This window comes from Haliotis rubra, unplaced genomic scaffold (genome assembly GCF_003918875.1).
Source record: "Haliotis rubra isolate DU_JTF1 unplaced genomic scaffold, ASM391887v1 Scf515, whole genome shotgun sequence".
NCBI lineage: Eukaryota > Metazoa > Mollusca > Gastropoda > Lepetellida > Haliotidae > Haliotis > Haliotis rubra.
In genome coordinates this window covers 555,709-580,424 of record NW_025767208.1, presented here as the reverse complement: position 1 = coordinate 580,424, position 24,716 = coordinate 555,709, and the positions used below count along the sequence as shown (strand labels likewise).

General features: G+C 40.5%; 1 protein-coding gene across 1 annotated transcript in view; it reads right to left on the bottom strand.

Annotated features, from left to right (window-relative positions):
- Window positions 1–13,290, bottom strand: part of LOC124292360 (sodium- and chloride-dependent glycine transporter 2-like) — a 49,711-nt gene extending 36,421 nt beyond the window's left edge. Inside the window, exon 1 of the mRNA XM_046729451.1 lies at window positions 13,093–13,290. Coding sequence (XP_046585407.1) covers window positions 13,093–13,290 — 198 coding nt within the window. The remainder of the gene's footprint in view (window positions 1–13,092) is intronic.
- Window positions 13,291–24,716: the final 11,426 nt, after the last annotated feature.

Genomic DNA, 24,716 nt, shown 5'->3' with positions numbered 1-24,716 from the left:
TTTCAACGTTGAGGATCAACCTTTTTTCAACGTTGATAATCGGTCAAACTTCAACGTTGATTCCACGTCGGATATCTACGTCAAAAAAACTTTCATATACAACCTATTTTCAATCTATTTTCAACGTCGAGGATCAACCTATTCTCAACGTTGAAACAACGTTGATGTGCCTGCTGGGAGGCGTAGTTCAGACTCACTGACAAATGCAAAGCGGTAAAACGCCGTGACATACATGCCCAATCACCGCATAATAGTGTTCAAACTACATGACATGCATGCCGAGTCACCGCAGAAGTGTGTCAAACCTAAATAGCTCATTCGCGAACGCTCTAGCCACTAGAATACCACACCGAACCCCGTCGATAGCATGAAAAATAATTCATATATTTCTCGATCGTGGCAGTTTGAGTGAGTGAATGAGTTAAGATTTTAAGTCACACCGGCAGTATTTCAGCCATATCGTGACTAAATCAAGTTATAAATATATTAACAATAAAAAATTTAATCTTAATTAAAAAGTAAATTCTAAAATTCTGTCAACGAAGTACAGTAAAACAATTAGATTTTCACAGATTAGATTTAAAACTAGTATCTAAATGTAAAATATTTTAACTATACATGACAATACAATATAAAACCAGGCTATGGATTGCCAACAACTGAAGGTAGATCACCATACGAGGGGACCATGGGGACTTACAGTACATTTGCTTTCTGCATGGACCCGTGGCATTTTGAAACAGCAACATAATACAGTTGAAATGAACAAGTTAGAATATCCTCGAAAGCGAGGTCACCGATCACTTGGTCACGTGTGGCAATAAAACAATAAAACACTAAAAACAACCGGTTCCGTGCCAAAGAGCTTACAACGATCTGCTTCATTGTTGACAAAGAACCTACAAGGTCAAACACTGATAAGGATAACATACCTGACAGAGAACAATGTCACAGAGCTCTTGAAATCACATCCTATTTCAGAGAACAAGAATGACAGTAATACTGACGACGATTCTGGCAGGTCTCTACAAAACAGTGACAACACATCCGAAGGATGTTTCGAATCGGAATGATGCAGATGGTAAGTAGATCAGTCATGAAACCGGATTACATATGGAAGTAATGTTTCAATTGCCATGGTAACATTTGCTGTCATAGTTACCGTTATGTTCCACCAATAAGCTGAGAGCAACATATATTATTATTTGTCTCTTATTTGTATTCGTTAGCATGATTTTCTGGCTATTTATTGGAAGTCGTTTGCTCTTTGCTGATGATTAAGGACGGTGGGTCCGTAAACCAAGTTATTGTAAAAAACGCGCTTAATGAAAAAGTTTCAGGAAAGGACATTTTTCTATGATTGTGTGTAATAATACTTGATACAGATAATTTGGGATTGTTATTCTTACTTCAATGCAATGGTATATGCTGTAATTCAGCAAAAAGACGACACAGCAACAGTGCAATGAAAGGGCATGCTTTTATAATTATGGAAAGGTGTTGTGTGTGTGTAATAAGACTTTATACATATAATTAGCAGTTATTATTCATAAATATGTCAAAGGAAGGGTATATGCTTGGATGGCAGAGCATCAAACACCTGTATTGCTCTAAGTCTCTTCTGCTGAAGTAACTAATAAACGGCCTCATTCCCACGCTTTGTGTTACTCAATAAGAACGCGCGCGTGCGTGCGTGTAGCAACGTGTCCGATCTATTCTATTTGCACGTTCATGCAGGTAGCAAAGGTACTGTAAGTCCCCATGGTCCCTAGTATGGTGATCTACCTTCAGTTGTTAGGTATCTATAGCCTGTTTTTATATTGTATTGTCCAAATGGTGGTATCAGTTTTAACTTTGCACACTAGTTTTAATTGTGATATTTTAGTTGTTTTACTGTCCTTAAAGCTTCGTCGACAGGTTTTTATAATATACATATATTTCATGTCAGTGTCAAATATGTCCTCGTCACGATATGGCTGAAAAGTTGTCGATGTGACGTTCGCTATAGATGAGATAATTATGCAGAAATAATTATGTAGAGAATTACTACAAGTTGATCATTTATGGCATTTGTGGTTTTTCATAAATATTCAATAACATTCATTTGTATTCAACAGCTTAGGGCGGTTATAACATTAAACATTATATTAAATGCACATACTGAAAGCCAGATCTCCTCTTGATATAATTATCATTAAATATATATTCATGATTTTATTAAGAATAATTAATTCAGCAAAGTGTGCCAGTGATACTTTCACCGTATGAATATAGTTTCATGATCAGCTCTGTTCAGGCAGCGAGTGGGACTTCTCTCAGGAAGCCGCCGAAGACCCGGGTTCGAATCCCCTCATGGGCACAATGTGTGAAGCCCATTTCTGATGTCCCCCGCCGTGATGTTGCTGGAATATTGCTAAAAGCGGCGTAAACTAAGTCAGTCAGTCTTTCAGGAAGCGCTGCCTAGTTCCAGCTTACACTTCATGGGTGCACTTTCAAATGTCCTTGCCCTATAAAACTGTGCCTGAACAAATTTGATTTGGCTTTTTGTTTGGTTCACACAAATATCTTGTTTTTGTCTTACCCACTCTACCTCGCCACGTTTATCTCTGTTGCGCAGCCCCATTTGCGCCACAGATGGCCTGTGGTCGAATCCAGTGGGCGTGTTAGTTGCACTGGAAAAGGACTCGACAAAGAGCAATTGTGTCTTCCGTGTAATGACTTCAAGGTCATCGGTGTAAGAGGTGTTTGGGAGGTGCTGGATGATACCCGTTCTCTGGGTGAAGCTAAATAGCTTAACTGATAGCGGCAAACAGAAAAGCAAATGACGGAAAGAATCACCCTAGAATATTCTTTAGCACCTCTGACAGCGAAAACAGTTTTTGCCACTTCAAAGATATTTATTTGCTTTGAACAGACAATTGATCCTTGCAATCCCAACATCCCTTTGGCTTCTTCCTGCTTTACGTAAAGTGAGTGAGTTAAAATTTAAAATCACATCGGCATTATTATTAAAACAAACACCTGTCGACGAAGGACTGTAAAATAGCTATACTAACACAGAAATAACATTGAAAACTAATCATAAAAAGAACAATATAATAATGGGCTATAGATTTGCAGTCACTGAAGGTAGATAACCATACTAGAGTTCATGTGGACGTACATTACCTTTTGCTACATGCATGGACCCTAGCTGGATTTACACCATCCCCTCGAATAACTGGTGATAACTGGCACGCTTAGCCCAAAATCAAAAGCACATATATAGTTGCTTCACGTATGGTGTGAGTTAGTGAATTACGATTTATAGTCACAACGGCAATATTTCAGCCGTATTGTGACTTAAAAAGTTATAAATGAACAACAAACACAATAAATATAAAACACCTGTCAACAAAGGACAGTAAAGTAACTAGATTATCACAGTTAGAGAATTAAACCTAGCATGTAACTTTTAAAATTATACAAATAGTACAGACAATACAATATAAAAACGAGCTATAGATCGCCAACAACTGACGGTAGATCACCGATACAATGGACCATGGGGACTTACAGTTCCTTTGCTACCTGCATGGACTTTAGGTAAAGATTAGCAGTGGGGTACCATTATACAAACACCCAAGGGCATATCAAGTGGCCTCCCAATCAAGAAATAAACTGATACCACCTTATTTCTATTCATACCTGGCGCTGATCATAGAATCCTCAACTTCGAAAAGCCAAATCATGCCGTCGTGCTATCTAGTTATTTGACTGTCATAACATTTGAGGATGTAATACATCGACACGAGTTCTGTTGATGTCGAAAAATCTTTGTTTGAATTTGGAAACGTACTATAGCATGTTATACTGTCGCCTTTCGTGGATGCTGGAAAGGCATCATGCTCATGGAATGTATTGCCCTGTCGAATTTGAATAATTTAATTTTTGATCAAGTGATTGAAGACCTTGAACTTTTGAATAACATATCAGTTACCTTTACCCGCTTTATCAATCGCCACAACTCGCTTTTCCTCATAAACATGTACCCTGTTTGTTGCAGCGCATGAAATATCATCCGAAATTGGTATGGGACGGTAGTTCTCTCTACATATGGCACTGCAAATATATATATAGCAACCATTAAGGATTCATCAGTAAGCCTAATGGAAATTTTCAGTGATCTATGTTAAGTCAACATCTTTTTAGTCAATAAAAACAAATGATCACAAACATGTGCTACTCGCCGTACTTGTAAAAATGTTATTTTCTTATTTGTGTCAGCAAATGGCTACACAACGAGTACACCTGATCGTGTACTCTGTAATTCGATAAATATTCATAAATATTCAACAGGTTTATTTCGGGTTCATGCAAAGGTTTGGTCACGTGCATCCGCTGCACATACGAAGCATGGGATGTGTGGGAGATGAGATAAGCAATCAGTATCAGTCAGGATAAGTGTTTGTATTTAATCAATTGATATTTACCATTAAACAATAAAACCAATTAAGTATGATTTGTACCGGAAAATATGACTGCTCCCTTGCGACAATCTGAAATATCTCCCTTGTTTGCCCTTTAGCCATGAAGTTGGGGAATAATCACGTAGATTTTGATTGTTAAACAATACAAATTATTTTGTATTGTGCTGCATTTCTTTTGTCACTTATTATACTCATTTTCACGCAATTGTAATCAGATAAATCCCAAGCATGCACACATTTTCTCAAAGAGTTCAATAGCCCAAAAAGCTGTCTGCCAGCTGCCATTTTGGGAAGAGGGGGTGTTAATTGTTTCAAAATGTTTTGTATTATTCTAAAATAATGTAGTTCTTGTCTTTTCATGAACCTGTAAATCACGATTTATGAAAATTATAGGTGTGTAATGAATTGGAATTCTAAAGATCGAAGGGGACACGCTGAAAATAGTATGTCAATGTTTATGTTCTGCGCATGCGCACAAAATACAAAATTTGAGGTGCCTCCATATCTGAAAGTATCAGACATGATGACCGATTTTCGTGCTTTTATCATCAAGTGCACAATTCTTATGAAAACTTGATCTTAGCCGCTCTACTATTCTACGTTTGTCTAACTGAATATTCATTCATTTCTATAACAATATTCACGATGGAACTTCAGTGACTGAACAATGTGCGTTTTTGTAATAGAATAAAACATGTTCGCTGCACATCACTGATCGAAACACGACGTTTTGATTTGGTTGCGGTCTGTAAATAAATGAGTCTGAACCAGACAATCCAATAATCAACGTCATGAGTATCGGTCTACGCATTAGGGATTCGATAACATGTGTCAACCGAGTTAGCGAGCCTGACCACCTGATCCCGTTAGTCGCCTCTTACTGCAAGCATGAGTTACTGAAGACCAATTCTAACCCGGATCTTCACGGGTCGTTGTTGAACAAGATGACAATCTACTCACACCACCAACGACTGTTTTACTAAAAATTATATTTTTTGGGCAACAATGACTATGGTTACCTGAATGACATACAAATATTTAATGTCATCAAATCAATGAATTGTATTCATTATATGTTTTCAAAAAGTATAACACATGAATAACTTTTCAAGAGTTTTAATGTTAAACCTATTTTATCTAGCCATAACAACGAGTTTTTATGGCTGTGAATTACTACCCACTCTCCATGGTAAAGACCTTGAACTAACTGAAAGCACTCAGCGCTACTTTGCCTTGTACAAGGTTTTGATAAACGCTCTCCTACTGACGCCACCATTGCTGATCTAGGACTCTGGAGCATGGTCGGCTATATAGATAAATGCAGACTACAGCTGCTTGGGCGTCTCTGTAACTTATCATGTGTCCCAATCTGTAAAGCAATCTTTTGTACATCTACCTCACTCTATTATTCTCGTACCAAGAACTTAGACAGTTTATGTGGAGTACTGCTTTCAACAGATAAGAAATATAACTTACTTCATTACGTATTTGACTACATCTGCACAGGAGAATTCCCGGCGAAACATAACTGTAGAAAGATTGTAGTAAATGAAATAAGTAACCACGAGGAAGAAGTTTGGAAATATAAACTATCATGCAGAGCTGACTTGTCTAGATATTCTAAAATCCATACAGCACTTTCACCTCATGTGTTATACATCATGGCATTGTTATATCCAGAACTGAGAGAAGAATTGCAATATGTAATAAGGATTGGATCCGGAAGCAAACTATCAAAAGAATGTAAAAAATGTAATACCTTCGCTAACGATTTCTGTCACCATGTTATCCTAAACTGTGGATATCTACTTTCACAGATGTATTTTTCTCAACTCTGATCGATAATCTTGATATTGACATGTATATCAAAATAGAGATTATGGAAGAGCATGACATGCTGGCATTCTTTCTTGGGGCCAATAACAATGATATTGATGTGTGTGTGTGTGTGTGTGTGTTTGTTGAGTATTCAGTTAATTATATAATTATATAACCATGATGTTTTGAGGATCTTCGGACCTATCTGGAGGAAATAAAGACATCCATTCATTCATTCTCAAAAGTTTGTGCAACATTACATAATGTAATGCTCAGGGCTTGGCGTGACCAGCCGATTGGTTGAACCGGGCCCATTCAACCACCCGTCTAGGTGAAGTCAGGGCCAAAGTTATGTGTTGGGCGAAGGAACACTGTTCCTGGAACCAGTGCCCTTAACCACCAGAATCCCTTCCTCCACCGATACAGGGGCGCAACCCACGGCAAACGGGTTGGTGGTACCGCCGATTTTTAATTTGATGCTAGAATGTTGTCATAAAAGATACCACAATTCAGTCCAATACAAAACAAAAATGAGCTATAGCTCACCAGCAGCCAAAGTTGGATGTCGGTACTGGGGACATAGGGCCTACTGACCTCTGGCTACTGGCAGTTATCGGAGTTAAGTGAGTGAGTGAATGAGTATGGTTTTACGCCGCTTTTAGCAATATTCCAGTAATATCTTCAAACATTGCACCCATGTGGGGAATCGAACCTGGGTCTTCAGCATGTCGAGCGGACGCTTTAACCATTAGGCTACTCCACCGCCCCTATCGGTACTGGGGACATGGGGCCTACTGACATCTGGCTACTGGCAGTTATCGGAGTTAAGACATACACTTGAAAGTAATACCTTCCCTGGTGAGCAATTAGTTTACGTTACTGCAACCCCTGCTGAAGGTACATCCACTACAGTGATACATTGTTTAGCTTGTTTATGGATATATTTTCGTGCCTTTCCTATGGCTTTGGATCGGCTATAAAAATGGAAAGGTTATCTGCTTGTGATAATATTGTCCTGGGTCCAAAGACGTTGGCACTTGTAGCCGTGCCGCCATCCTTGAATCCATCTGTAAATGCATATTTGTATTTCTTTGTCTTTTAACGTTTAACACACAGAAATATTCCCGCTATATGGCGGTGGTCTGCAAATAATCGAGTCTGGACCAGACAATCCAGTGATCAACAGCTTTAGCATCCATCTGCTCAACTGGGATACGATGACTTGGGAAAACCTAGTTAGTGAGCCTGACCAAACGATCCCGTTAGTCGCCTCTTACGACAAGCATTTGTAACACTATTGTTTGTGCACATTTTTCAGTGATATGTCTGGACACTTGTCAGCGATGTGTCACTCACAGCTAAGCACAATATGGCCGCCCAAGTAGAGAATGGCCATGAGAAATGCCGACTAATCAAAACATGGCCACCAGGGCAGATCATGCCAGTGGATGAAGGGACGAACTGACCAGTCAGTCCAGCCATCTACTGCCCAAGTGTCAACCTCACCTCGTCGCCTTCCCCTGGTAACATCTGCCGGACTCTGCAACTTGTGTACTAAGTATTCGCCCTATCTCACAAGTATACTCAAGAAATAAAGCTAACATCCTTTGACGTTGCGCCTTGTGTTGTCTCAAGTCCATCCCCCTAAAGATGTTACAAGGGTTTTTTTGGTGCCGTGACCCGGATAAAGCCGATTGATGATTCTCCCAAAGTGCGGACAGGAGCCTAAGGTTGAAGTTGGAACCAGATCCGCTCGGGTAAGTCGCCAAGTTGTTCACTATATCCTCAAATTTCCAAAATGGCTGGCCAGGATTTGGGCGAATTTCTCCAGGGGATAGCTGGGCAGATAACGGGGCAACTAGCACACTTATCATCAACGCTGGGAACGCAGAGTATTGCCCAAATAGTTAAACCGTTTGAGGGGGACCCCAAGAAATACAAGGAATGGATGAAGAATTTAGAAAAAATATGCTGTCTTAACCAACGCTGATCAGGATAGAGTGAGTGAGTGAGTTAAGATTTAAAGTCACATCGGCAATATTTCAGCCATATCGTGACTAAAACTAGTTCTAAATTTATAATTTATAATACATACATATAATATATAAAACCCTGTCAACGAAGGACAGTAAAATAACCAAAGTATCACAGATGGAGTCTAAAACTAGCATGAACATGTAAAACTATTTTAATTACGAAAACAATTTAATATAAAAACGGGCTATAGATCGCCAACAACTGAAGGTAGATCACCATACTAAGGTCCATGGGGACTTACATTACTTTTGCTACCTGCATGGACCCTAGCTGATTTACACCATCCCTTCAGCCATTGGCGTTGATACTGAGATTTAGCCATACATTAAAAACACAAAAATACTACGATTAAAACCCTGGTACACTTAAACTGACTTGAAATGTTTTGGGACTTACGTACCCTCGCAGGAGGACAATAATTTTACGCTACTTCAACCCCATTTGAGAGTACAGCCACTAACAATCTCAGTTACTAATCTAAACGACCAATAATAAAATATATATCTATTTACAAATCAGTTAGCAAGTCTAATTGTTTTGAAAAAGGCAATAATTAAATGAGAACTTATATTACTAAAAAGATCCTTCATAGTTTCTACTTTGAAATAAATATCCCTTGTGATGGAATATTCAACACAGTCAAGCAGGATATGCTTGACCGTGATTCTTTCATCACAAAGGATACAAAACGGAGGATCCTCACCTTTTAACAGGTATTCATGAGTATATCTGGTGTGACCAATACGACATCGTCGTATGATGACCTCTTCAAATCTGGACTGACAACCCAAGTAGGTGTAACCGATAGTGGGTTTTATTGCATGTAATTTATTGATACCTACTTGGGCATCCCACTTCTTTTGCATCAGATCACGGATGTAAGTTCTAATGCTTGCTTTGTAATCAGAGTATGGGATCAGAAGTGATGTCACAGATTTGTTGAGTGCTGCCTTGGCAACAAAATCGGCCATTGTATTACCAGAAATGCCAACGTGGCTGGGTAACCAACAGAGGACGATGTCGTATTGGCCAGTTGCAAGATCATTATATAATTCTATAATTTCTATTAAAAGCGGATATTTTGTTTACAAGAAATATTTTTAATCGCCTGAAGGCAAAAAAAGAGAGTCTGAAAATATTATATATTGTTTATATTTAGGGTGCCTCAAAGGGGGTTGAAGTAGTGTAAAATTATTGTCCTCCTGAGAGGGTACGTAAGTCCCAAAACCTTCAAAATTCACTTTTTGCTTACCCGATTTTTAATCGTAGTATATTTGTTCATTTAAATTTTGGCTAAACTTGTCCTACAATCGCCAACTGCTGAGGGGATGGTGTAAATCCAACTAGGATCCATGCAGGTAGCGAAAGTAATGTAAGTCCCCATGGTTTCTAGTATGGTGATCTACCTTCAGTTGTTGGCGATCTATAGCCCAATTTTATATTGTGTTGTCTAAATATTTTAGACTCTATTACTAGTTTTATCTGTATATGTGATATTCTAGTTGTTTTACTGTCCTTCGTTGACAGGTTTTTTATAGTTTGCTATTGCTTATTATGCATAAAATTAGTTGTTCTCGTCACGATATGGCTGAAATATTGCCGATGTGACGTTAAATATTAACTCACTCACTCACTATATTTAGGGTGTCTATTTATATATTTAAGAGCTGTTAGTATTGCGTTTGCTTCTGCTGTGAAAATTGAACAGTCATTGGGTAATCTGGAAGATATTGTTTTGGACCCAGTGACAGTGGCACAAGCAACCGCGCCACCATCCTTGGACCCATCTGTAAATAAGGATTTATATGTATTATATTTACTTTTTAATTGATTATATTCTTGTTTATATTGCAATTCATTAGTTTCTGCTTTCTTAAACTTAGTCAGTGTGAGGTCGACTTGTGGCCTAACCAATTGCCAAGGAGGAGAAGAAAGAAGACGGGAAGGAGATATATTTTCCAGCTCAATGCCGGCAGCAGTAATGAATGGCTTAATCCTGAGCCCAAGAGGCGGAACAAGAGAAGATTTCTTGTTGTACAAGTCCTCATAAAGAGGATTAAAGATGCAGTGAAACGCAGGATTAGACTCGTTAGAATATAGCTTGGTAATATACTGTAATGATAATTTTATACGGCGTTGGGTAAGAGAAGGCTCATCTGCCTCGACGTAGAGACTGTCAACAGGAGATGTTCTGAAGGACCTACGACAAAGTCTCAGACCTTGATGGTGGACTGAATCGAAGAGTTTTAAGTTGCTTTTACAGGCTCCACCATATACGATGGAGCCATAATCAAGCTTCGAGCGGACAAGTGATCTGTAAAGGTGTAGTAGCGTAGCTTGATCCCCTCCCCACCTTGAATTAGACACGACTTTCAATAAATCGAGTGCCTTCAGGCATTTAGTTTTTAGGGATTTAATATGCGGAAGAAAGGTTAAATGGGAGTCGAAAATCAGACCCAAGAATTTGGCCTCTTTGACAACCTTGTTGGGAGTGCCATTTAAAAACAGTTCTGGGTCTTTATGAGGCTTATATTTTCTACAGAAGTGTAGACAATTAGTTTTTGATTTAGAAAATGTAAAGCCGTTTTCAAGACACCATTTATTTATTTTATTTAAACACAACTGCAGTTGCCGTTCAATAGTATGCATATTCTTACCGCGACAAGAAATATTAAAATCATCCACAAAAAGTGATCTATCAATGGAATCGTTTAAAACCTTGGATAAACTGTTGATCTTAATGCTAAATAAAGTGACAGACAAAACACTGCCTTGTGGGACACCCTGATCCTGATTGTAATGGTCAGACAGGGTTGAACCCACGCGGACTTGAAATTGCCTGTCTTCTAAAAACTGTGATATAAAAAAAGTAAACGACCCCTTAAACCCAAATCATGTAAATCCTTTAAAATGCCATGCTTCCAGGTGGTATCGTACGCTTTCTCGAGATCAAAGAATAGCGATACTGCATGTTGTTTATTGACTATTGCATTTTTGACAAAGGATTCTAATCGTACCAAATGATCAATGGTACTACGATTTTTCCTGAAACCACATTGAATATTTGTTATGAGATTATTGGTTTCAAGATACCATGTTAATCGATTATTTACTATTCGTGCCATGGTTTTACAGACACAACTCGTTAAAGAGATTGGTCTGTAATTAGACGGATCAGTATGATCCCGGCCAGGCTTTGGTATTGGGACTACAATGGCATTACGCCACGAAGGTGGGAAATTCCCTGAAGTCCATATTGTGTCAAAAATATTTAGAACAGTTTCCAAACATGATTCTGGTAAATGCTTCAAGAGCTGATAGTGTATATTATCAGCTCCTGTTGCTGTGTCATGAGCTTGCTCAAGGGCAGTGTGGAGCTCATGTAATGAAAATAATTCATTATAGTCTTCGCCATTGTCCGAGTTAAAATTTATTCTCTTCTTCTCCTGTTGTTTCTGATATTGTTGAAATTCAGGGACGTAATTTGACGAAGAAGAGTGTTTGGCGAGTGTTTCACCAAGCTTATTGGCAATGTCAGACTTACCAGTTAATATATTGTCACCATCCTTCAGATGATGAACAGTAGATTTGGAACCTTTGCCCTTAATTCTTTGGATCATGTTCCACACCTTTGAAATCGGTGTGCGTGAATTTATTTTAGAAACATATTTCCTCCAAGACTGACGCTTATTCTGTTTAAATGTGCGTCGAGCCTTGGCATTTAATTTTTTTTTACTTTATTCAAATTATGGACAGTAGGATGTCGCCGAAAATATTTTTCAGCTTTCTTCCTGCTCTTTCTGGCCTGTTTACATTCATTATCAAACCATGGCTTGCGAATATGTGGAACTGCAGAGGACTTAGGTATAGTTTGGTCAGCAATGTCATTGAGTAAATCGGAAAACAACTGTATCGGATCTTCACTGTTCGCAAAAACATCATGTTTTAAGTGATCAGCACATAATGTCTCATATAATGGCCAATCAGCCCTGGCGAAGTTTCTTCTCGATAAAGGTGGATCATCACCAGGGCTGATTGTCTTGAGAATGGCAGGGAAGTGATCACTCCCACATAGATCATCATGTACCATCCATTCAAATTCATCAAACAAGATGGAGTCAGCAAGTGATAGATCCAGGGAAGAATATGTTCCCGTAGCTGGATGTAAATAAGTGGATGAGTCATCATTAAAAATACATAAATTATTATCGGAAATGAATTCCTCAAGGATTTTACCTTTAGTGTTGGTATGGACACCTCCCCAAAGTGGGTTGTGTCCGTTAAGATCGCCCAAGATAACACATGGCTTAGGGAGTTGATCGTACAGATTTTGAAGATCTGTCTGACGGATATTAGAAGAGGGAGGGATATATAAGATGCACAATGTCAGGGCAACGTGTAGAGTTAGGCGAACAGCAACTGTTTGAAGATCCGTATTTAGAGTGACAGGGCTATGAATAACGCTGTGATGTATCAAAATAGAAGCGCCTCCAGTTGCACGATCCCCCGGAGGAGAAAAAGAATGATAAGCACTATACTGTCTCAGATTAAAATTATCTGTGTTTTTTAAGATATGTCTCTTGGAGACAGAATGCTGACGGGTGATGATCTTGCATGAGTAATTGTATCTCATTGAAGTTATTTTTTAAGCCCTCTGCAGTTCCATTGAATTATATTGGCCAGAATTGAGTCATGGTGGCTCAATTGGCGATCTTCACGAGAATGTGAGGGGTAATCCCCTCTGCTTATCCTGTGAGTACAGGGTCACCTCCATGTCTAGAGGCCCAAAAGTGTTCTGTAAAGGAACCTCTAAAGGCAAAGGTACGACAGGTATTTCTTTCCTATTCAATTTTTTTTCCTTCTTCTTTTTCACTAAATCCGTGGCAGGCTGTGATGTGGCTAATTGCGGAGCAGTCATCTGTGAGGACTCAGACTGAATTTCTGTCTGAGACTCAGACGTGGACATAGTGGGTGAGGCAGTAGGTTTTTTAGGTGGGGAAGCAGGTGTGTTGGATGAAAACACAGGTTTGTCTGACTTGACCCAGGTCAAGTCAGTCTGACATACAGCTGAGGACATTGCTACGGAGCGTTTAACTGCAGCGGAATATGTCATGTTTGATGGAGTTGAAGATTGACTGGTGAAATGTTTTTTGGCTTCAAAATAGGAAAGGTTTTGTTCACATTTTATTTTCATTATCTTCGATTCCCTTTGATATATAGGGCATGACCTAAAAGAAGCAGGATGCGTCTCCTTGCAGTTGACACACTTGGGATCATTCACGCAGCCCGTGCCGTCATGGTGATCTCCACGGCGATAACACACTGCAGGATTACGGCATGAGTAAGTCCCATGACCAAACTGTTGACATTTAAAGCACCGGAGGGGATTGGGGACATACACATCCACCCCGATGTTGAGATAGCCTGCCTTTATTGACTGTGGTAAAGATGATCTGGCAAATGTTAGGAGATAAGTATTGGTTTTGGTTACGATGTCATCCTTTTTAATGGTGAAACGTTTAACCGCTGTAACCACCTGATCTGCAAGCTCGGTAGCAATGTCCTCTTCAGTCATATCATACAGACAGCGAGCCCTGTCACGTATGATACCACGGCAAGAATTGAGAGTTTTGTGCACGCACACAGTAACCTCTACGTTGGCAAATGTTTTGACAGTCATAAGATTTACAGATTGCTGTTTCCGTGCGCACTCCACCAGAAGTGAGCCACTACGGAGACGGATGACATTTTTCACCTCCCCACAAATCCCATAGATAGCTTTTGACACGGCAAATGGGTTCAGTTTGATGGGCAAAAAATCAGTAGCCTCAATCACTAGAAATCTAGCCAAGGAATCAACGTTGGAGTGAGTGTCAGACGGACGATCTAGTTCGTCCAAACGTCGCTTTTTTTCATATCGAGTTGAACCAGCTTGTTGGAGAGCCATGATGAAAGGAAAATTATTCGCCATCCCTGCTCCCCACCCACCATGGAGTGTCAACAAGGACGGTGTCAAATAGCACCGGATATCCAAAATGCTGACACCAGGGATACAGGGATGGTATACTCCAGAGAATATGACACGAAAAGCTGTATTTATCTACCAATTCAATGCCAGGCTGGTTCGGCCCATGACAAGGAATATGAGACATACATCACTCGGAGGTCAACATCACTAGATTGGCCCATGAGCCACCGCCTTCTGGCATAGGACTCTAAGCAAACATACACAGTATAATAATTTCAAAGAATAACATTCATTGCCAAAAATGTACAATAATTGCTGAGGAATGTTGTCCACGCACAGGGCATGGCGTGACCAGCCGATTGATAGAACCGGGCCAGTTCTACCACCCGTCTAGGTGAAGTAAGGGTCGAAGTGGTGTGTTGGGCAAAAGGAACACGGTTCTAGGCTCCCAGTACCCTCAACCACCAGACTACCTTCCTCCACCGACACAGGGGTGCAACCCACGGCCAACAGGTTGGTGGACCAAATATACCCCCGGGTCCACAACGGGGGGTTGAAGGGCGCTTAGCGTGACCCAACACCCACCACGAGGAGTGGCCCTTCATGGGTGCCTCAGGATAGAGTGAAACTAGTAGCGTACCAATCTAGTACAGGGGCGGTTAGCGATTTTATCCATCGGTATATGAACGATCATGCTCAGGCAACCTGAGTTGGAACTCGCTCGTAGGTTCGCGGAGATCACTGACCCTCAGCATGCCTTTATGCTTCTGCGAACGACCCAACAAAAACTAGGGGAGAGTGTTCAGCTATATGCTGAGAGATGACATAATTTGGCAGAGGAGGCGTACGCAGGGATTGAAGGTCAACAGAATGGGTTAGCGGTAGAACGGCAACTGGTAGGGTTTTTCATTGATGGATTGGCTCATGACTATCTTAAAATGAAGGTTATGCGGGAGAACCATCCAAATCTAGCCACAGCAGTTACCAGCGCTACCCATGAACAAAATCTAAGGGCAAGATTTAATCTACATGTAGGAAGGACAAGGACGAGCCAATGGAGGTAGATCACCTCCGGAATAGAAAATGCTTTAGATGTGGGAGACAGGGGCATAGAGCAAAGGATTGTAGGGTGCAAAACATTAATGCAGTAAACAATCAGGACACTGACTTTCACGTCAAAACAAAGCTGTGCTGGGTGTGCAATCAGGCCGGACATTTCAAACAGGATTTTCACAATAGGGTCAACCAGAGACAAAGTGATAATTCACGTATGCATAGAAATAGGAATCAGCATTATCGTTCAGAAACAAAGCAACATTTAAACTAGAATCTCTTCCTCATTAAGAAGCCGATGCGTAAGAGGGAAAGCCAACAACCACAATTAATCTGGCAGGTAACCCCAGTTCATGTCACATAAAAATAGGAAAACAACAGTATAGGTGTTTAATCGATTCTGGCGGAGAAGTATCAATCATAAACATGCATGTATTTCAAAGTCTAAAAGGATTGTATGAACTTAGTAGGAAGAAGGTTTCACTGCAATCAGTAAATGGAAATGGTTTGGTAGTACATGGATGTGTAAACATCCTATTTAACATGAGAGGAATGGTCATGACCCATCTGTTCTGTGTAGTAGGGAATATGAATAGGAATGTTATTCTAGGAAGGGATTGGTTGCAACAAAATGATGTTTGACTGTATTACGATTTAGGTAGCCTACGAGTAGGAAAAACGTATGTACCCTTGGAAGAAGACATCCACCATTAAGCCCCAAAGTAAGAACTTGTGTCAACCTAAGGTCAAAGGTAGGCCATACTATCCAGAGGCAAGGTTATATGAAATATCGGCAATAACAACAGGATATTCAGCATCTGAACCTGGATTGATGGTTGGGAATTCGTTGGCTAGATTAAACAAAGACAGGGCTGTCCCAGTGATGGTTGTTAATATCACCAACAAAACCTTCAAACTGAAAAGGGGTTGTGCAGTAGGGAAACTAGAGTCTGTTTTAGAGGAAAATCATATAACGTTAAGAGATCAATTGGACAAGGCTGACTCAATCTATGTTGACGGTGAGACAGATGTTGACACACACACACACACACACACACACACACACACACACACACACACACACACACACACACACACACACACCAGAGCACAAGGAAAACATTCAACAACTAGTGGATGAGAATGCGGACTTGTTTGCCCAAAGTGATCTAGAACTAGGCCATACAGATACGATAACAATGAAAATTGACACTGGTGACCACCCCCCTATAAAATTCAAGTCGTACCGTACACCACTTAACAAACGGAAAGAAGTAGATAAGGCCATAAACGATATGTTAGATGCAAAAGTTATCCAGAGATCTAGGTCACCTTGGAGCTTCCCCATTGTTATAGTGGATAAGAAACAAGGCGGTAAAAGATTCTGCGTGGACTTCCGGTCTCTGAATATGATCTCAAGACCAATTTCAACCCCTCTGCCACTCATTGATGACATTCTTACGCAGTTGGGGGACTCTAAGTACTTTACAACCCTGGATCTTAAGTCGGGCTACTGGCAAGTATTGATGGAAAAAAAGGATAGGGAGAAGACAGCGTTTGCATGTCACAAAGGATTGTTTGAATTTTCCGTGATGCCCTTTGGTCTTCGCAATGCCCCGTCAATTTTTATGGAACTAATGAATATCGTTCTGGAAGACCTAGAGGCATTCGCAACAGCCTATTTGGATGACATTCTTATATTCTCACGAAACTTGGAAGACCACATGAAGCATATTCCGATGGTGTTTGACCGCATCAGACAACACAACCTAAAGCTCAAACTCTCAAAATGTAGTTTTGCAAAAACAGAAACCAATTACTTGGGGGTTTTGTTATCGGCCAAGAGGGTATCAAGACTAATGGGGATAAAGTGGAAGCAATTCGATCCATGAGAGCCCCATCATCTGTGAAAGAAGTACGCAGTTTCGTAGGAATGTGTAGTTATTATCGCAGATTTGTACCTAACTTCTCAAAGATTGCTGAACCCATTGTCCGGGTGCCAAAAAAGTATGCTAGATTTACATGGACAGAGGAATGCCAACGGGCGTTTGATTTCCTGAAAGAGAGTCAGTAATTCCATTTTTGACCTATCCAGACCAAAACAAGCCGTATACCCTCTACACAGATGCAAGTGACAGCTGTATAGGTGCCTGTTTAGTTCGAGAGAGTGAGGATGGTGCTGAAAAACCCATACACTTTCTGTCACACAAGTTGAGCGACACTCAGATTCGATGGTCAACAATCGAAAAGGAAGCTTATGCAATTCATTTTGCTTTGCAAAAATTGGACCATCATTTACATAATGCTGAATTTGTGGTGAAAACTGACCATAAGCCACTACAGTATTTACTTGAATCACCAATGCAGAACAAGAAAGTACAGCTTTGGGCATTGGGAATAGCGGGTTACAACTGTCAAATTCAGTATATTGCTGGCACTGAGAACACTTGTGCTGACTTGTTGTCCCGTGTCCCTCCAGACGGCAACCCACCCCCAAAGGAAGAAGACGAGGGCGATGTACCAGAGAGAAGTGATAATGCCCTCGAGATCAATGTATTTGATTCATCACAGTTCGAGCCCAAACAGTATGCAAGCTGTACATGGCAGGATGATGCTGAACACTTCAAACCTAAACCAGACGGTTTTAAAATGATGAATGAACCGACCAAGGATGAGGAGATATTGAGAATCAAGGAACAACTAAACAAAGGAGTCGGGGATCATTCCGGTCTAAGGAGGTATATAATTATGGATCACCTCCTCTACTACATAACTGATGTAGATAATGAACCCGTCACCAGACTATATGTACCCTCTCACCTGAAGGGCCTGGTCATACAACAGTATTATGATAAAAACGGACACATGGGCATAGAAAAAACATTCGACACCATGAAGTCAAAGTATTATTGGCCAAATATGTACAAGAATCTCTATGAGTACATATCAAAATGTGTCACATGCCAGTCACGATTGTTACGCAAACAGAAACCTCCCCTCCAAGAAACAGATAGCCCACCTTACCCATTTGCAAAAATAAGCCTAGATCTGCCCTGGCCATAGCCTACTTTCCTCTCTGGAAATAAGTACATAATCAGCATAGTAGATCATTTCAGTGGATGGCCTGAGGCGTTTGCAGTACCTGATAAGACAGCTGCTACTGTAGCCCATCTGCTGATTAAAGAAATCTTTCACCGTTTCGGATCACCACTAGAGATTGTAACTGACAATGGGACAGAAAATGTAAACAGTATTGTCAAGGAAACATTGGAAGCTTTGGGTATACACCACGTCAAAACGTCTTACTATCACCCTCAAGGAAACAGCAGAGTGGAAAGATTCAATAGTACGCTCCATCATGTGCTTGCGAAAAAACTTAATGACGACACATCTACATGGGATCTGTACCTCAACCAAACGTTGGCAGCCATCAGATTTAACACATGTGAGTCATCCAAGTTCCCCCCATTCTTCCTCCTATACAACCGAGACGTCGTGTTACCCTTGGATACCCTACTAAGACCTAGGAGAAAATATTTAGAAGAAGATTAGCACCAAACTGCTCTTCAGCAACAGCACAAGTCTTTCGTACTAGTCCATAGACACATGAAGAAGGCTAAACGAAGACAGGCTAAGTATGCAGACAGGACAAGCAAGCTACAAGAGATTAAAATAGGTGATCCGGTCTATTACAAAAACCATTTAAGGAAAAACAAATTGCAAAATAACTGGAAACCTTTTTACAGAGTGATAGAACAAACGTCCCCAGTAACATTCACTATTCGTAATCAGTTAGATGGGACTACTATGAAAGCACATACAGAGCACCTAAGAATAGTCAAAGTAGATGAATGGGAAATACCCCAAGATGTTTCCGGTAAGACACTCAGAAAATCTAACTAGGTAGTTCCACCGGATGACTCCAGCAGTGACGATACTGACAGTAAGACAACTGATCCATTAGTGAGAATTACTAGACGATATCGGAAAACAAGATCTGATTCTGAGGACGAGGGAGATATCCCCTTAGCTGAACTAGCACAGAGAATCAAGGCTAGAAATAATACTGATTCTTTAACTGACCTTGAGACAGGACAGTCAACTCCCAGTGCCGTGGAAGAGGACATGCTAGTTGGATGTAATGACCTAAGACAGAGTAAGAAAACCCCCAGACAAGATCACAACAACAAAGTGAGAAAGCTGCTGGAAGCAGTAGTTGGCTTATTATAAGGCTTCCCGTGAACATTGTATATAATTGTACATAATAGTAAAGAGACTAATGATTTGTTTCAGAGGAACATGTATCTGCCAATGTTACTTGTCCTAATTGGGTTAGCCAGAGGTTCTATGTCGTTTGAAAATGTTGTTTTTCAAAAGCTTAATGAAGTCACGACCACCAGATCTAAGTGGTTAGTCACATTCATCATAGATTTTGCCCCTTACACACATTTTATAACTAGGTGTCAAACTGACCTTGATCGGGTCATACTGACTGTTCAGATATTACTGGGTCGCTATCATTCTGACCGGGTGACAGGCATGATAAGTCTGTTTTCAAAACTGCATGATGAAGCAGTGGGGTTAAATTCAACGCTTAAGGGAATTAGGGAAAACTTTGCAGAGTTCAGTCGATTGCACACCAGGCAAAAGCGATCATTGCTACCGTTTGTCGGGAAGGCTCTAAGTTTGCTGTTTGGCGTGGTATCTGATGCAGATTTGAATACAACCAAACAAAATATTCAGAAATTAGCGGACAATCAGATGGGATTAGCTCATATAGTACAGGACGGATTATCGATTCTAAACACATCCAGAGTACAAATTTCAGCTAATAGACATGCTATGAATGCAGTCATTGACAGCCTTGGTACAATTGAGGGAACTATTTCTAATGTTACAAAAGAAATGGATGAACGAATCTCGAGGTTAGAATGGGCAACAAAAACATATTTGCAAATTGAATTAGTAATTGAAGAAATAAGACAAATGTTACAAACGTTGATTTCATTTGTGGAACACCTCCAGTTGCAAATTGAATATGTTAGCACTAGGACGTCTGTCCCCAAGTACTATTACTCCAAGTCAATTACTGGCCCTTCTAAACGAGGTGAAAGTTCAATTGCCATCAAAATTTTAAGTTAGCTGGGAGACCAGAAGATGATTTATGGAACTTTTATAAAACATTGACGTGTACCATGGTACTGGATGATGATAAAGTTTTGATAATCACTCCGCTCCCCTTGTTAGATATAAACGGCAAGTTTGAAATTTATCAAGCTCATAACTTACCCTTACCCATGGTAACACAAGCATTGTTTACAAGGCCTGAAGAAATGAACAGCATGGTCGCTAAGTACCGGTTGGAAAATCATGTGTTAGCTGTGAATGCTGAACGTACTAAGTATGCTTTATTAAAGAACTCAGAGGTCGAAACATGTACCCAGCCTTTAACGGGATTCTGCCATATCCAAAGTCCCATATACCCGATCAACTTGAGTCAGCTTTGCATAGTGGCCCTATTTATGAAACATAAAGAGAAGGTCAAGCAGACATGTCGAACAGAACTGATGCTAAATGTCATTTTACCGATAGCAGAATATTTAACAGCTGGTCACTGGATAGTTACTACTGATAAGAGGTAAGATTTCGCTGTCGTGTGCGGAGAAGATAACACATATGCCAAGACTCTAACAATTGTTCCACCTTTAGAGACAATCAGACTAAATGCCTCATGCTCCGCCTCGAACAATCATCTATCCTTACTTCCATACTACCATAACGAAATTAAATATGAGTTCGAAGATAGTTTCCTTCATTTACTTCATAGCCCAAATGTTTCCAAGATGTTGCTATGGGAACCCTTTGTTCAGACTGCGAAAATTAGGTCTCACGAAACTACCCTCCAAACTTAAGCGAATAGAGAGCATTCCCATGGGCCACCTGATCGAACAATTATCTAATATGAAAAGTATAGATGTTGATGAGGAAACAGTAAATTGGAAGTATCTAGTGGGGTTAATTGTTCTTATTATAGTAATTATACTTTGTACGGTTATATATAAGAGATTAATGAAACCCTGGCTAGCCAAATGGAAGAAGGATAAGAACACTGACACGGTGATGACTGAGTTGGAGATGGTGTCAGTAGATACTGAAGGCGAATGTCACGCTCACTGAGGAACGTTACCCTCTGCACCTCTCAGGAACACGGAGAACCTGGACCGGCTAGAAGAAGACTCACCTGTAGTAAGGAATCTATATCCGAAACTGGATACAGTAACACAAGGCCGAAGAGTCGGAAACCTGACTCCAGGCGTGGTAAACAAGTCGACTGTAGGGAACAGGGCAACAGTGATGAAACTCTACAGTGTTAGTGATTCATAAACATTGTTTCCGGAGAACTGTGCACCTAAAGGGGAAACAATGCATGTGTATGGGCATGTTGCCTGTGCTCAGCACGGAATGGTGTCAGTGGACGGTCAATGGACGCATATGTAAACACAACGCGGATAACTAATGACAGTAATATTCACCTGTTGATTGTGACTGTAGTTATATTCTATGATTCATGAAAATGGAATAACAGTGGAATCAATGGATTCTCCTGGATGATCACTTATGAATTATCATGTTGTTGTTTATACTTATCTTGTATGTAAAAGAAGTAGTAACATAGAAATTTTGTATTGACAAATTTTCTGATTAGAAAAGGGCGAATGTAACACTATTGTTTGTGCACACTTGTCAGCGATATGTCTGGACACTTGTCAGCGATGTGTCACTCACAGCTATGCAAAATATGGCCGCCCAAGTAGAGTACGGCCATGAGAAATGCCGACTAATCAAAACATGGCCACCAGGGCAGATCATGCCAGTGGAACTGCTGACTAGTCAAAAATGTTGCAAGCTAAACAAATTATTTATCATTCATGTGCATATAAAAGTAGGGAGGATAGGCAAGCATAGGAGAGCCGGCAGACAGCGGGAAGGGCGTGGAGAGACCAGCAAAAGAGGCAAACCAGGGACTTGAAGGGACGAACTGACCAGTCAATCCAGCCATCTACTGCCCAAGTGTCAACCTCACCTCGTCGCCTTCCGCTGGTAACCTCTGCCGGACTCTGCAACTTGTGTACTAAGTATTCGCCCTATCTCACAAGTATACTCAAGAAATAAAGCTAACATCATTTGACGTTGCGCCTTGTGTTGTATCAAGTCCATCCCCCTGGAGGTGTTATACATTGGTTACTGGAGATCAATTCTAACCTCGAATCTTAAGCATGTATTTCTGTTTCTCAAATCATGCTCACACATTTGGTATCCGCCTTGTCTTGGGTGAGTATTCTATCGACTCCAACATATCACACTTCTCAATAATCTATTATAATTAAATAACTGTTTTTCAATACAACCACGGGCCCAGCTCCGGGTCAATCGGTCGCCTAATTTGGAAGATTGATCACTGTTGCAGAAAGTGAGTGAGTGAGTGAGTTTATTTTTACGCCGCACTCAGCAATATTCAAGCGATATGGCGGCGGTCTGTAAATAATCGAGTCTGGACCAGACAATCCAGTGATCAACGGCATGAGCATCGATCTGCGCAATTGGGAACCGATGACATGTGTCAACCAAGCCAGCGAGCCTGACCACCCGATCCTGTAAGTCGCCTCTTACGACAAGCATGGGTTACTGGAGGTTCATTCTAACCCGGACCTTCACGGGTCTGATGCAGAGAGGAAGATTTTATCATCACTGTCTTAATTGCTATAAACACTGCTGTGATATTACACTGCCACTGAATTTGTATTGCAAGTCTATTTGTACTGGATTGCCATTCGTGTGTATTGATTTTTAAACTTAGTCAAATTTAGATTACAATTGTTTAGTTGCATGATATTGTTTTGTTGTTTTGTAGTTTCACAAGGAAATTTTTCACTGATCGATATCCAGTAAACGTTTAGTTTCAACTTGGGTATCAGCACGTAATCACAATGAATCACTATCAAACAGTGTCAAAACAAGGTGTTCGCGATAAAGGTGGGCATATCCTGCTCCACCCGTCATAATCAAACGCTAAGGCTAATCAAGTATTCACTTGAACATACAGGAATGTATGGTAAAGAAATGTTCTTGAAAAAAGGCATTCCCTAGAAGAGCCTAACAGGTTCATAGTGGTCAATCTCATACGAAAGAAAGAAGAATCACCACCCTTATAAAATCCCTACAATGACGAATAAACCAGGCGTAGTTCAGACTCACAGACAAATGCAAAGCGGCAAAACGCCGTGACATACATGCCCAATCACCGCATAATAGTGTTCAAACAACATGACATGCATGCCCAATCACCGCATAATAGTGTTCAAACAACATGACATGCATGCCCAATCACTGCATAATAGTGTACAAACATAATGTCATGCATGCCCAATCACCGCATAATAGTGTTCAAACAACATGACATGCATGCCCAATCACCGCATAATAGTGTTCAAACAACATGACATGCATGCCCAATCACCGCATAATAGTGTACAAACAACATGACATGCATGCCCAATCACCGCATAATAGTGTTCAAACAACATGACATGCATGCCCAATATGACAGTAATATTCACCTGTTGATTGTGACTGTAGTTATATTCCATGATTTCAGCGAAAATGGAATAACAGTGGAATCAATGGATTCTCCTGGATGATCACTTATGAATTATCATGTTGTTGTTTATACTTATCTTGTATGTAAAGAAGTAGTAACATAGAAATTTTTGTATTGACAAATTTTCTGATTAGAAAAGGGCGGAGAATGTAACACTATTGTTTGTGCACACTTGTCAGCGATATGTCTGGACACTTGTCAGCGATGTGTCACTCCACAGCTATACACAAATATGGCCGCCCAAGTAGAGTGCGGCCATGAGAAATGCCGACTAATCAAAACATGGCCACCTGGGCAGATCATGCCAGTGGAACTGCTGACTAGTCAAAAATGTTGCAAGCTAAGCAAATTATTTATCATTCATGTGCATATAAAAGTAGGAGGATAGGCAAGCATAGGAGAGCCGGCAGACAGCGGGAAGGGCGTGGAGAGACCAGCAAAAGAGGCAAACCAGGGACTTGAAGGGACGAACTGACCAGTCAATCCAGCCATCTACTGCCCAAGTGTCAACCTCACCTCGTCGCCTTCCGCTGGTAACCTCTGCCGGACTCTGCAACTTGTGTACTAAGTATTCGCCCTATCTCACAAGTATACTCAAGAAATAAAGCTAACATCATTTGACGTTGCGCCTTGTGTTGTATCAAGTCCATCCCCCTGGAGGTGTTACACATTGGTTACTGGAGATCAATTCTAACCTCGAATCTTAAGCATG